The sequence below is a fragment of the Staurois parvus genome, unplaced genomic scaffold (assembly GCF_062004578.1).
Source record: "Staurois parvus isolate SC_StPar_1 unplaced genomic scaffold, SC_StPar_1.0 ptg000132l, whole genome shotgun sequence".
Taxonomy (NCBI): domain Eukaryota; kingdom Metazoa; phylum Chordata; class Amphibia; order Anura; family Ranidae; genus Staurois; species Staurois parvus.
This window is the reverse complement of record NW_028317928.1, coordinates 4,191,097-4,205,693: the sequence shown is the minus strand read 5'-3', so window position 1 is coordinate 4,205,693 and position 14,597 is coordinate 4,191,097. Positions and strand designations below refer to the sequence as shown.

At 41.1% G+C, this 14,597-nt stretch overlaps 1 protein-coding gene across 3 annotated transcripts in view; it reads right to left on the bottom strand.

Annotated features, from left to right (window-relative positions):
• The window catches only part of LOC149466202 (uncharacterized), a 50,690-nt gene extending 36,436 nt beyond the window's left edge, over positions 1-14,254 (bottom strand). Inside the window, exons 1-2 of one of the 3 annotated variants that reach the window (XM_089672732.1) lie at positions 14,102-14,254; positions 6,546-6,722 (exon numbers count right to left, since the gene is read on the bottom strand). In XM_089672732.1, coding sequence (XP_089528858.1) covers positions 6,546-6,614 — 69 coding nt within the window. In that variant the 5' untranslated portion in view covers positions 6,615-6,722; positions 14,102-14,254. Of the gene's footprint in view, positions 1-2,027; positions 2,213-6,545; positions 6,723-14,101 lie in introns of those variants that run through there. The other 2 variants (XM_089672733.1, XM_089672731.1) reach the window with 2 other exon arrangements.
• Between the last annotated feature and the right edge of the window lie 343 nt (positions 14,255-14,597).

The following is a 14,597-nucleotide window of genomic DNA, read 5'->3' as shown; positions in this document are numbered from 1 at the left end:
AGAGAAAAAAATAAATAAAACTGTGTGTTAAAAAAATAAAATAATAATAAAAATAATAGAAAGAAAAAATACTTAGATCAAGGTTTGATCTAGGTCAGTGCCAGGGTTAGTGTTAGGGTCAAAGGTCAAGGTCTGGTTCAAAGGTCAGGGTCAGTATATTTTGGGCATGATTTAAAAAAAATTACCTTTTTAAAAAAAATTTGTATCAGTGCCAGTCAGTGTCAGTATCAGTGTGTTTTAGGTAGGATTGACCACTTTAGCTCCAGGCCATTTCTGGCACTTTTTGATTACATTTTAAAAACAGTAATTTTGCTAGAAAATGTCTTAGAACCTCCAAACATTTTATATTTTTTTTTTTAAAGCAGAGGCCCTAGAAAATAAATTGGTGCTTTTTTTGAATTTTTTAATGTCGCATGGTATTTGCGCGGCGGTTTTACAAGCGCAATTTTTGGGAAAAAATACACTTTTTTCAATTTTATTGCACAAAACACAATACACAACCAAATTCTTTTGTAAAATATATAAGATGATGTTACGCCGAGCAAACAGATGCCAAACATGTCATGCTTTAAAATTGCAACGACGACAAACAGTGTAAATTTTACTAACGCTTTACAGGTCACCACTTTAGATTTCCAGAGGAGGTCTAGTGCTAGAATTACTGGCCGTGATTGCGGCGATACCTCACGTGTATGCGACGATCGCTGTTTGCATGTGTGCAGGCCTTTGTGCGAGCACGGGGGGGTGGGTGGGTTGGGACCACTTAAATTTTTTTTTTAATTATTACATTTTTTTCATTATTAAATTATTAATTATTAAATTTATTTTTTTTTTTTCATTTTTACAGTCACTTTTAATGTTTTTTTAATCCCTTTTATTGCTTTTTTTTTTTCATTTTTACAGTCACTTTTAATGGTTTTTTAATCGCTTTAATCGCTTTTTATTGCTGTCACAAGGAATGTAAACATCCCCTGTGACAGCAGCAGACATGTGACAGGAATTTTTTTGGAGGGTTCTGAGATCTATGAGAACCCCAAATCCCTCCTCTTTAAAGCATACAAAACATCAAGATTGGTGTTTTTTGGAATTCCTTCAGATTTTAAAAAAAATGGCGCCAAAAGTTTCCATCCTTCATTCAGGTTTACAATAAAGGAGAGTCGATCAAAGCCAATTCCGAAAAGGATTCAAATCAATATCACCCAAACCGTACTCTCTGCACCTCGCAAGACCTCCTGCTCTCTAGCTCCCTTGTCTCCACCTCCCATGCTCGTCTCCAAGACTTCTCCAGAGCTTCCCCCATCCTCTGGAACTCTCTACCCCAATTTATCAGACTATCGCCTACTCTGCTCACTTTTAGGCGATCTCTGAAAACCTATCTCTTCAGGGAAGCGTATCCTGCCGTCAGCTAATAATGGAATCTTCTATTCCTCCTACCAGTCCATCCCCCACAATTACTACCTTTTGTACCACTAGCCCCTCCCTCCTTGATTGTTAGCTCCAAGGAGCAGGGCCCTCCTATCCCTCTTGTATTGAACTATATTGTTGCTTTATTGTCTCCCGTTATATTGTACAGTGCTGAGCAAACTGTTGGTGCTATATAAATCCTGTATAATAATAATATAAATCCTGTATAATGATAATAATAATATAAATCTTGAATAATAATAATAATAAAAATAATAAATCCTGTATAACGATAATATAAATCCTGTATAATATTAATAATAATAATATAAATCCTGTATAATGATAATAATAATATAAATCCTGTATAATAATAATATAAATCCTGTATATTAATAATATTAATAATATAAATCCTGTATAATAATAATAATAATAATAATAAATCCTTTCTTCCTCTACTCAAAACTAGAAAATACAATTTTTTGGCTGTCATTTTGTCCATTAAAGATGAATTTCGGATACATTCAAAAACCTACCCTTTGAGGGGGAATCCCCCTACAGGGCAAGGGTTAAATGTTCATTTTCTGCCTAGGGTACCGTTATGAAACAGCTTTACTTACCTGACCCCTTGCTCCCCTGGCAATCAGTGCGCTCCTCTTTCCTCCCAATGTTCTGAAATGTGGGCGGAGCCTCGGTATCCTCTCGTACAAGGCAGGCCTGCTGGTCCTGCTTTGTATCTGATGACGTCATCAGAGTGGGACTGACAGACAGAGCGCTGTCTGTCGGTTGCATGCAGAGGAGACGCCTGCAGAAGTGAGAGATAAGGTCAATAAAAATTCTTTGCAATGGTACCCGAGGCAAAAAAGCAGCATTTAACCCCTGCACTGCCGTGGGAGTGCTGCTGCAAGGGCAGATTATTTATTTTGCCAGAGCCAGGCTTTAAAGGGCAAAGTGACAGTCTCTTAATTGGCAGTTCTGCCATGCCCCCATTGCCATTCCTTCCTCTGTTGGAGCTGGGGGCAACATGACCCCTCCATGTCAAGAGGCACTGGAACTTGCACAGGATGTGACAACATAAGGACCTGGCAATTGGCCCTTGCCTCTGAGCATTGCATCCTGGGAGGAGATCACATACCACCTTCCCCTATACCTGGCATATTCTGAGAGCTCCCACAGAGTAGATTGGGTCAGGGTTGGGCTTTTAACAGACGGTCACTTTTCCCTGAATCAGATTACCCCTCGGCACTGTTACCCCCTAACTGCCCAGGCCAATTTTCAGCTTTCAGCGCTGCCGCACTTTGAATGACAATTGCGCGGTCGTGCGACACTGTACCCAAACTAAATTGTTATCATTGTTTTGAGACAAATAAGGCTTTCCTTTGTTGCTATTTAGTCACCACTGGGGTTTTTATTTTTTGTTAAGCAAACAATAAAAAAAACAAAAATTTTGAAAAAAAAGAAAAGCTTTTATTGGTTTCTGTAATAACGTTTTGTAAATAAGTGATTTTTTTCCTCTTCACTGATGTGTGCTGATGAGGCTGTACTGATGGGCACTGATAGGCTGCACTGATGGCCTCTGATGAGGAGGCACTGATGGGCACTGATAGGCTGCACTGATGGGCACTGATGAGGAGGCACTGATAGGCTGCACTGATGGGCACTGATGAAACTGCACTGATAGGTGGCACTGATGGGCACTGATGAGGCTGCACTGATGGGCACTGATAGGCAGCACTGATGGGCACTGATGAGGCTGCACTGATGGGTACTGATAGGCTGCACTGATGGGCACTGATGAGCAGGCACTGATGGGTACTGATAGGCTGCACTGATGGCAACTGATGAGGCTGCACTGAAGGGTACTGATAGGCTGCACTGTAGGACACTGATGAGGAGGCCCTGATGGGCACTGATAGGCAACACTGATGGGCACTGATGAGGCTCCACTGATGGGTACTGATAGGCTGCACTGATGGGCACTGAAGGGGGCAGACTGACAACTCATGGGGCCCCCGGGCAATAGGGGATCATGGGGCCCCTGTGTCCTTGCCCAAACTCAAAAAAGCCTATGAAAAAGGTACCAGGGGCATCTCATGGGGCCCCCTACTGACCCTGGGCCCTCAGGCAGTGCCCGAGTTTCCAAATGGTCAGTCCGCCCCTGGGCACTGATGAGGAGGCACTGATGGATACTGATAGGCTGCACTGATGAGGCTGCACTGAAGGGTACTGATAAGCTGCACAGATGGGCACTGATGAGGAGGTACTGATAGGCACTTATGAGGCTGCACTGATGGGTATTGATGAGGCTGCACTAATGGGCACTGATAGGATGCACTGATGGGCACTGATGGGGCTGCACTGCTGGATATTGATGAGGCTGCACTGATAGGCACTGATAGGCTGCACTGATGGGCACTGATGGGTACTGATAGGCTGCACTGATGGGCACTGATCAGGAGGCACTGATGGGCACTGATAGGCTGCACCGATGGGCACTGATGAGGCTGCACTGATAGGTGGCACTGATGGGCACTGATAGGCTGCACTGATGGGAACTGATGAGACTGCACTGATATGTGAAACTGATGGGCACTAATAGGTGGCACTGATGGGCATGGATAGGCAGCACTGATCGGCACTGATGGGCATTGATAGGCGGCACTGATGGACATTGATAGGAGACACTGATGGGCACTGACAGGTGACACTAATGGGCACTGACATGCATCAGTGATGGGCACTGACAGGTATCACTGAGGAGGCACTGATAGCCAGCACTAATGGGCACTGAAAGCCAACACAGATGAGCACTAATGGGCACTATTGGCCGCACGGATGGGGCTACACTGATCAGGGCACTGATGATCAGTGTAGATGTCCCCCTGAGAAGTGCTGCTTTTGTCTGGACACAAATCACACTGCAAAGTATCGGTACTTGGTATCGGCGAGTACTTGACTGAAAGTATTGGTACTCGCCAATTGATAATGGGTATCGGTGCATCCCTAATACAAACCCTAGCAATGAGTTTCTCTTTTTGGTCTGTTAAAAATACTGCTGAAAGCATTCCGCTATACCTGGATGAAAAGGGCCGAAGATACCAGTTGATCCTACCAAAAATCTTGTGAGGTGATAACTTCTCTCTGCCTGTGCTGACATCTATCAGTTAGGAGAGTTAACCCGTCTGTGAACTACATACACTATATTGCACAAAGTATTGGCCCCGCCCTCCCAATCATGTGATTCAGGTGTTCCAGTCCCCTCCATGGCCACAGGTGTATACAATCAAGCCCCTAGGCATGCAGACTGCTTCTACAAACATTGGTGAAAGAATGGGTCGCTCTCAGGAGCTCAGTGACTCCAAGCGTGGTCCCGTGATAGGTTGCCACCTGTGCAATAAGTCCATCCATGACATTTCTTGGCTACTAAATATTCCACGCTCAACTGTTAGTGGGATTATAACAAAGTGGAAGCAACTGGGAACAACAGCAACTCAGCCACCAAGTGGTAGGCCACGTCACATGACAGAGCGGGGTCAGCGCATGCTGAAGAGTACAGTGCGCAGAAGTCACCAACTGTCTGCGGAGTCAATAGCTAAAGACCTCCAAACTTGGTGTGGCCTTCAGATTAGCACAACAACAGTGTGTAGAGAGCTTCATGGAATGGGTTTCCATGGCCGAGCAGCTGCATCCAAGCCTTACATCACCAAGTGCAATGCAAAGCATCAGATGCAGGGGTGTGAAGTAAACCCCTAAGGGGTTCATTCTCCACATTGTGTAAAACTGCTGTTTGATCCTGTCTTCTCTGATCCTCCCCTTTTTCCAGTGTCCCCCTTTTATCTCGTGATAAGATATATCGTATGGAGAAACTCTGCACATGCTCGGTTTGGTGTGTATTGCTAGAGAGGTTTTTTTTTTTTTTTTTTCATTGGGAGAGTGTGAGTGATCAGCACAGGGCCAATCAGCACTGTTCAGACAGAGATCAGATGTTCTGCATCTTCCTAGAGAAAATTCCTACAAGCTTTAACCAGTGCTCTGCTGGACACTGATAGAAGACAGCTACAAACTGCTGATGAGAAAAGGGATTTACCAGTTTATAGATACTAAAATAATTGCATTTCCATGTTGTTTGTACTGTGGGAGACCAGATAATGAATGCAGGGTCTGGAGAGAGCGGATATAATGAATGCAGGGTACGGAGAGAGCAGATATAGTGAATGCAGGGTCTGGGGAGAGCGGATATAGTGAATGCAGGGTCCGGGGAGAGCAGATATAGTGAATGCAGGGTCCGGGGAGAGAGGATATAATGAATTCAGGGTCCGGGGAGAGCGGATATAGTGAATAGGGTCTGGGTAGACCAGATATAGTGAATGCAGGGTCTGGGGAGACTGGATATAGTGAATGCAGGGACCGGGGAGAGCGGATATAGTGAATGCAGGGTCCGGGGAAAACGGATATAGTGAATGCAGGGTCCGGAGAGTGCGGATATAGTGAATGCAGGGTCCGGGGAGAGCGAATATAGTGAATGCAGGGTCTGGGGAGACCAGATATAGTGAACGCAGGGTCTGGGGAGACCGGATATAGTGAATGCAGGGTCCGGGGAGAGCGGATATAGTAAATGCTGGGTCCAGGGAGACCGGATATAGTGAATGCAGGGTCCGGGGAGACCAGATATAGTGAATGCGGGGTCCGGGGAGACCAGATATAGTGAATGCAGGGTCCTGGGTTTAGTAACACTTTAAGGGACAACCAGAAAGCTATATTCTCACCCGATCCTCCACTCCACCTGCAAACAGCGCTCCCCCATGATCTGTTCCTGAAGTCTTCACATCCAGAGCAGGTCTATGAGTGTGATGACACCAGGAACAGTCCACTGCACAAGACCACTAGACACTGGGGGGGAGGGGGGTGGGGGTGCAGGATCCGTGGGGGCGGACTTGTGCTGGAAGGATCGGTGGGTTGGGAAAGCATATCTCCGCTCTCCAATCCCCTAGAATTTGCTCAGCATTAATATGGAACACGGGTTCACTTTGTGATCACAGCTATCCTCGTACCAAGAGACTGTTGTGCAATCATGTGACAGTGGTCATGTGACCGCACTAATAAAGCAGAGGGCAGGAAGCTGGTCATTCACAACCTACCTCTCCGGTCGGGTGGTCCACGTCAGAGGTGGAGCTAAGGAAATCCACGACTGTCGGCAGACTGTCCATGTTCGCGAGAAGTGACAACAAATTCCTAATTAGCAGTTAGGGCGTTACATTCTGCTTGTCGGTGGAAGGTGGGAGGGGCTTCTGTACTTCTGCATCCATCTTCTTCTACTGTGGGAGAGAAACAAACTATCAGCGCCGTGTGTGGGGGGGGGGGCAATATTGGGGGGGGGGGCAAATATTGGGGAACCTGTACCTGGATCATTTGGTAGTGTATCTATGAACACATACAGGCCAACTCGGGAGCGCACCTGCACAAGTGCCCCCACTGCAGCCGGCTCACTGAGGGGGCACTCAGAGAAGAGGAGCGGCGGAGAGTGCCAGCGGGGGCCTACTAAAGAAGAGGTAAGGGACCACTCTGTGCATTGAACAGAGCATGTAAGTAGAAACCCCTTTTTTAAATGATGCCCAGCCATCCTCCAGGCAGCAAGCCTGTGGCTCGATCTGTGACAGATTGGTGTACCGGGCTGACCCTGGTATCATGTAATCCTTGTGACCAATCATCACAATAACATGACAGTTGTACGCAATTAATGGCTTTCATTTATAGCCATTCATTGTGTATTATCCTGATCTATGTGATAGAAAGGGCTGATCGCTGTGCACTGTACCATGTGATAGCTGTGGCCAATCACTACTATCCCAAATAGTACACAATGGCTATGAATCGATGCCATTAATAAAAATGATTGCTTATACCAGCAATCATCACTGTTATAAGCAATCATAGTGTGCAAAAAAAAATCTTAATCCCCCCCCAGAGTAGTACATTGTCACTATGGGACCCGGAGCCTGGTCAGGGTTGAAGGAAAGCTGAATGGAGCAAACTGATATCCTCGATGAAAACCTGTACCACAGCGCTCAAGACCTCAGACTGGGTTGAAGGTTCACCTTCCATGACACAGCCGAGACAACACAGAGGTGGCTTACCCACATGGAAGAAAAATATATTTGAAATATATTTAAAAAATATTCTTCCCAAAATATATTGACATATATTTGAAATCCTACCAGGGGCGAACTGACAACTCATGGGGCCCCCGGGCAACAGGGGATCATGGGGCCCGTGTCCTTGCCCAAACTCAAAAAAGCCTATGAAAAAGGTACCAGGGGCATCTCATGGGGCCCACTACTGATCCTCGGGCAGTGTCCGAGTTTCCAAATGGTCAGTCCGCCCCTGAATGCTACAATTTTGGCCATATTCAATATATTTCAAAATATATTTCAATAAATATACATTTTGTAATAAAAATGCATTTCAACATACAGTATTTATATATATATATATATATATATATATATATATATATATATATACTGTATGTTGAAATGTGTATTTATTACAAAATATATGAAAAATATTTTTACAAATACATTTCAAATATACTGTATGTCTTTAAAAATACAAATCTACATTTTCGGAATGCATTCACAAATATATGGAAAAATATATGTTAAAATGACTTTTTTATATGTTAAAAAAAAAAATCTGAAGAGTATATTTTTTAAATATACATTTTTAAAAATATAATTTTTTTAAAATATATTCTTCAGATTTTTTTAACATATAAAAAAGTCATTTTAGCATATATTTTTTACATTTATTTTTTTTTTTATATGCATTCCAAAAATGTAGGTTTGTATTTTTAAAGACAAACACTGTATTTGAAATTTATTTTTCAAAAAAATTTTTCATATATTTTGTAATGAAAACGCATTTCAACATACACCAGTATATGTATATATTTATTGAAATATATTTTGAAATATATTGAATACGGCCAAAATTATAGCATTTAAAATATATGTCAATATATTTAGGAAGAATATTTTTAAAATATAGTTTAAATATATTTTTCTTCCATGTGGGAAGTGACAACTCTGTGAATGTGAGAGGATTTGCCAAGAAGAATGGCAGAAAATCCCCCAATCCCGGGGTGCAAAGCTTGCCGTGTCATACCCAGAAAGACTCGAAGCTGGAATTTCTGCCAAAGGTGCGTCAACAAAGTACTGAGTAAAGGGTCTGAATACTTAAGTACATCGTCTGAACCATAAGCGCGGTCCACATGGTCACCTGACCGAAAGAGACAAAAAGGACATTGCGCAGAATTGTTGTGACCCGGAATAAGAAAACAACTGCTGTAAAAGTGACTGCAGGACTCAATCTCAGTCCCGTGAAGACCGAGTCCCGTGAAGACCGAGTCCCTTGAAGACCAAGTCCCGTGAAGATCAAGTCCCGTGAAGACCAAGTCCCGGGAAGACCAAGTCCCGTGAAGACTAAGTCCCATAAAGACCAAGTCGCATGAAGATCAAGTCCTGTGAATACCAAATCCCATGAAGACCAAGTCCTGTGAAGACCAAGTCCCATGAAGACTGAGTCCCATGAAGATCGAGTCCCATGAAGATCAAGTCCCATGAAGACCGAGTCCCGTGAAGACCGAGTCCCATGAAGACCAAGTCCTATGAGAACCAAGTCCCATGAAGACCAAGTCCCGTGAAGACCAAGTCCCATGAAGACCAAACCCCATGAAGACCAAGTCCCACGAAGACCAAGTCCTATGAAGATAGAGTCCCCTGAAGATCAAGTCCCATTAAGACCAAGTCCCATTTAGACCAAGTCCCTTGAAGACCATTTCTCATGAAGACCAAGTCCCGCGATGACTGAGATTGAGCTCTGCAGTCACTTCTGCAGCAGTTGTTTTCTTATTCCGGGTCACAGTCCTGCGCAATGTCTGTCTGTATCTTTCGGACAGTTGGCCAAGGACGGATAACTGTCACATTTGCTCTCAACCAAACCGTCAAGCCATCAAATGTTCGGTGTCATAACTGATCAAATGTGCAGCACCATGGCATCGGCAGATCAAACAGAGGCCAAGATGGTGGCTTACTTGACTGTGAACAATTGAAGGGTTTAGTTCCGCTTTAAATATATATATATATTGCAATTAAATTGAAAATAACTGTCTCTGTTGGAGAAAAGTAAATAGGAACAGGAGCAGGGAGGCCCCTAAAGGAACAATTATTATTATGATGATTATTAGTAGTAGTATTACTATTGTCATTGTTATCATTATTATTACTATTATTACTATAGTCGTTGTTGGTATTATTAATTTTATTATAAGTATTATTAGTTTTACTATTCTTACTATTATTATTACAGGTGGTAGTGGTGGTATTCTTCTTATTATTAGTACTAGTATTGTTGTTGGTGGTGGTTTTACAATTGTTTTTATTAATATTGTTATTATGATTAATATCAATATTATTGGTGGTGGTGATTTTATTTTTGTTATTAGTATTATTATTATTATTATTATTATTATAATTATTGATGATAGTGGTGTTGTATTATTATTGTTATAATTATTAGTGTTGGTAATATTATTCTTATTATAACTATTATTACTATTAGTATTTTTGTTAGTGGTGGTTTTATTATTGTTTTTGTTACTATTGTTATTATGACTATTATTATTATCAGTATTTCGGGTGGTAGTGGTAGTATTATTATTCCTATTATAATTATTAGTAGTAGGAGTAGTTGTCTTGTTGGTGGTGAAGGTATTATTATTATTGTTGTTGTTGGTAATATTTGTATTATTATTATTAGACTATATTATTAATATTAGTAGTATTATTATTATTATATTATATCTTATCATTATTATCATCATTATAATTTATACTAGTAGTAGTATTGTTGGTGGTGTTGGTATTATTATTCATATTATTGCTGTTGGTAATATTTGTAATATTATTATTTCTTATAATTATTATTGATATAATTTATACTAGTAGTAGTACAATACTATTACTAGTATTGGGGGTGATGGTATTATTATCATCTGTATAATTTATACTAGTAGTAGCATTGTTAGGGGTGATGATATTATTATCATCGGTATAATTTATACTAGTAGTAGCATTGTTGGGGGTGATGGTATTATTATCATAAGTACAATTTATACTAGTAGTGGCATTGTTGGGAGTGATGGTATTATTATTATTATTATTATTATATTATGTCTTATCATTATTATCATCATTATAATTTATACCAGCAGTAGCATTGTTGGTATTATTATACATATTATTGTTGTTGGTAATATTTGTAATATTATTATTATATTATTTCTTATAATTATTATTATCAGTGTAATTTATACTAGTAGTAGTACAATACTACTACTAGTATTGGAGGTGATGGTATTATTGGTATAATTTATACTAGTAGTAGTATTGTTGGGGGTGATGGCATTATTATTATTGGTATAATTTATACTGGTAGTAGTATTGTTGGGGGTGATGGCATTATTATTATTGCTATAATTTATACTAGTAGTAGCATTGTTGGGGGTGATGGTATTATTATCATCATTATAATTTATACTAGTAGTAGCATTGTTGGCATTGATGGTATTATTATCATCGGTATAATTTATACTAGTAGTAGCATTGTTGGCATTGATGGTATTATTATCATCGGTATAATTTATACTAGTAGTAGCATTGTTGGGGGTGATGGTATTATTACCATCGGAATAATTTATACTAGTAGTAGCATTGTTGGGGGTGATGGTATTATTACCATCGGAATAATTTATACTAGTAGTAGCATTGTTTGGGGTGATGGTATTATTATCATCGGTATAATTTATACTAGTAGTAGCATTAAAATTTATATAATAAACAGCGCAAAATAATACCCAACAAATTTCACATAATAAAGGAAGTGTGTCACTTCCGGTCCGTTGTTTGAACGTCAAACGTCACTTCCGGTGAGTGGAACGCACGCCGAGCAGTGCGTTCCAGTGGCCATTTTGGGATCTGTCTGTCACACATACTGTGATCCTCTGCACAGCAAGTTGGGGGATTTCTGCAATTGATCCTGGATGGTATTTGACTGTGTTTGGCCGATGGAGGCTATATAATAAAAAGCCTTTAATGATTTGTGAACCATGAGTGACCTGGCATTATTACTATAGACTTAAGAGGAGGTCATTAGCAATATCACACTATATGCAATATTTTATTCTTTGGCACAATGGTGGAGCAGTTTTGGAGAAAGGAGGTGGAAGAATCATCCTAGTCTGGTGTGGTGGAATGGAGGTCTGGAGGCTATAAGAGGGGGTGTAGGATCCCTAAAAGTCCTAAAAGGCTTACTATTCACCATAATCTGGTGAATGCGATTAATGTTGGTTTTTTCACTGGTGGATGGTGGAAGCACTTATCACAGAAGGATAACCACAATATATATTATTTGTTTTTGGTGAAGAACTCTGAAGTTGGAGAAAAGCTTTTTATATATTTTTTATATATATATTTATTATATATATATTTTTTGGATACATTAATTTTGGACACCTTAAATCAAAATATGCGTTTTTCACTTTATTCCTTTATTATGTGAAATTTGTTCGGTATTGTTTTGTGCTGTTTATTATATAATTTTTATGATTTGGTGTTTATACTAGTGCACAGAAGCATTTAAAATTTAAGGGGTGGGGATTGTTCTGTGGAGCAGGAGTATATATTTATATAGTAGTAGCATTGTTGGGGTGATGATATTATTATCATCGGTATAATTTATACTAGTTGTAGCATTGTTGGGGGTGATGGTATTATTATCGGTATAATTTATACTAGTAGTAGCATTGTTGGGGGTGATGGTATTATTATCATCGGTATAATTTATACTAGTTGTAGCATTGTTGGGGGTGATGGTATTATTATCATCGGTATAATTTATACTAGTAGTAGCATTGTTGGGGGTGATGGTATTATTATCATCGGTATAATTTATACTAGTTGTAGCATTGTTGGGGTGATGATATTATTATCATCTGTATAATTTATACTAGTAGTAGCATTGTTGGGGGTGATGGTATTAATATCATCATTATAATTTATAGTAGTAGTAGCATTGTTGGGGGTGATGCTATTATTATCATCATTATAATTTATAGTAGTAGTAGCATTGTTGGGGGTGATGGTACTATTATCATCATTATAATTTATAATAGTAGTAGCATTGTTGGGGGTGATGGTATTATCGTCAGTATAATTGATACTAGTAGTAGCATTGTTGGGGGTGATGGTATCATCATCGGTATAATTTATACTAGTAGTAGCATTGTTGGGGTTAATGGTATTATCATCGGTATAATTTATACTAGTTGTAGCATTGTTGGGGGTGATGGTATTATTATCGTCATTATAATTTATACTAGTAGTAGCATTGTTGGGGGTGATGGTATTATCATCAGTATAATTGATACTATTAGTAGAATTTTTGGGGGTGATGGTATTATCGTCAGTATAATTGATACTAGTAGTAGCATTGTTGGGAGTAATGGTATTATTATCATTGGTATAATTGGTACTAGTAGTAGCATTGTTGGGGGTGATGGTATCATCATTGGTATAATTTATACTAGTAGTAGCATTTTTGGGGTTAATGGTATTATCATCGGTATAATTTATACTAGTTGTAGCATTGTTGGGGGTGATGGTATTATTATCATCGGTATAATTTATACTAGTTGTAGCATTGTTGGGGGTGATGGTATTATTATCGTCATTATAATTTATACTAGTAGTAGCATTGTTGGGGGTGATGGTATTATCATCAGTATAATTGATACTATTAGTAGAATTTTTGGGGGTGATGGTATTATCGTCAGTATAATTGATACTAGTAGTAGCATTGTTGGGAGTAATGGTATTATTATCATTGGTATAATTGGTACTAGTAGTAGCATTGTTGGGGGTGATGGTATCATCATTGGTATAATTTATACTAGTAGTAGCATTGTTGGGGTTAATGGTATTATCATCGGTATAATTTATACTAGTTGTAGCATTGTTGGGGGTGATGGTATTATTATCGTCATTATAATTTATACTATTAGTAGCATTGTTGGGGGTGATGGTATTATCGTCTGTATAATTGATACTATTAGTAGCATTGTTGGGGGTGATGGTATTATCGTCAGTATAATTGATACTAGTAGTATCATTGTTGGGGGTGATGATAGTATAATTCTCATTCTAGTTGTTGGTAATATTGGAATTTGTATCATTCAGGTACAATAAAGGCCGTGCTGTGATGCGGTGGACGCGTGGGAGGTCTCTCCTTGGGGGTACGCGGTGTAATGTAGTATTGGGGGGCAGTATGAGCCCCGGGACCCCCAGAAGTGGGAGAAGTTTGCAGTGGTCTCCTGGCTGAGCCCCCTCAGGGAAGCAGTGTGGTCAGGCTGTGGATGGGGCCCTGTCATGGTTCTATCTGGCCAGGTGGGGGGGGTCTCCTAGCACAGGGATGCTCTGGGGATAGAGATGAGGATGGGGCTGCAGGCCAGAGGCAGGCTACCTGCAGGCTGACTAATGGAGCACCTATACAGGCCTCTACCATCCCCCTCCTCCCAGCATCCCCCGCCCCTGGGCCCCTCAGCTGGGACAGAAGGCCTCCCCGCCCACCTCTCACTTACCTGTCTGTGTACAGGCCGCACCTTCACACCTCCCGCACTGTTCTTCTCCCTGCCCTGCTCCGGACAGGAGAGCGCCTCCACTGCGCATGTGCTGGGGACCACACAGGCAGCCCGGGCTAGGAACGAAGTGCGCAAGCGCAGGGTCTCCGAGCAGGAGAGCGGTTGGTTGCCGGGGCGACGAGGATGCTTGGCGTGACGTCACGAATGGACAGTTATTTCGGCTGTGCCCTGCTTTGGGTGTCCCCTCCTCCCGGCCCTCCGTCCTGTCGGTGCCTGCCGGTGTCTGTGCGACTGTGAGCAGAATGTGAGGACCGAGCAACATTGTATGGGGGACCAGAGACCCGTATACAGGGAGGACGGGAGATCCGTATACGGGGAGGTCGGGAGATCCGTATACGGGGAGGAGGGGAGATCCGTATATGGGGTGGACGGGAGATCCGTATACGGGGAGGTCGGGAGATCCGTATACGGGGATGAGGGGAGATCCGTATATGGG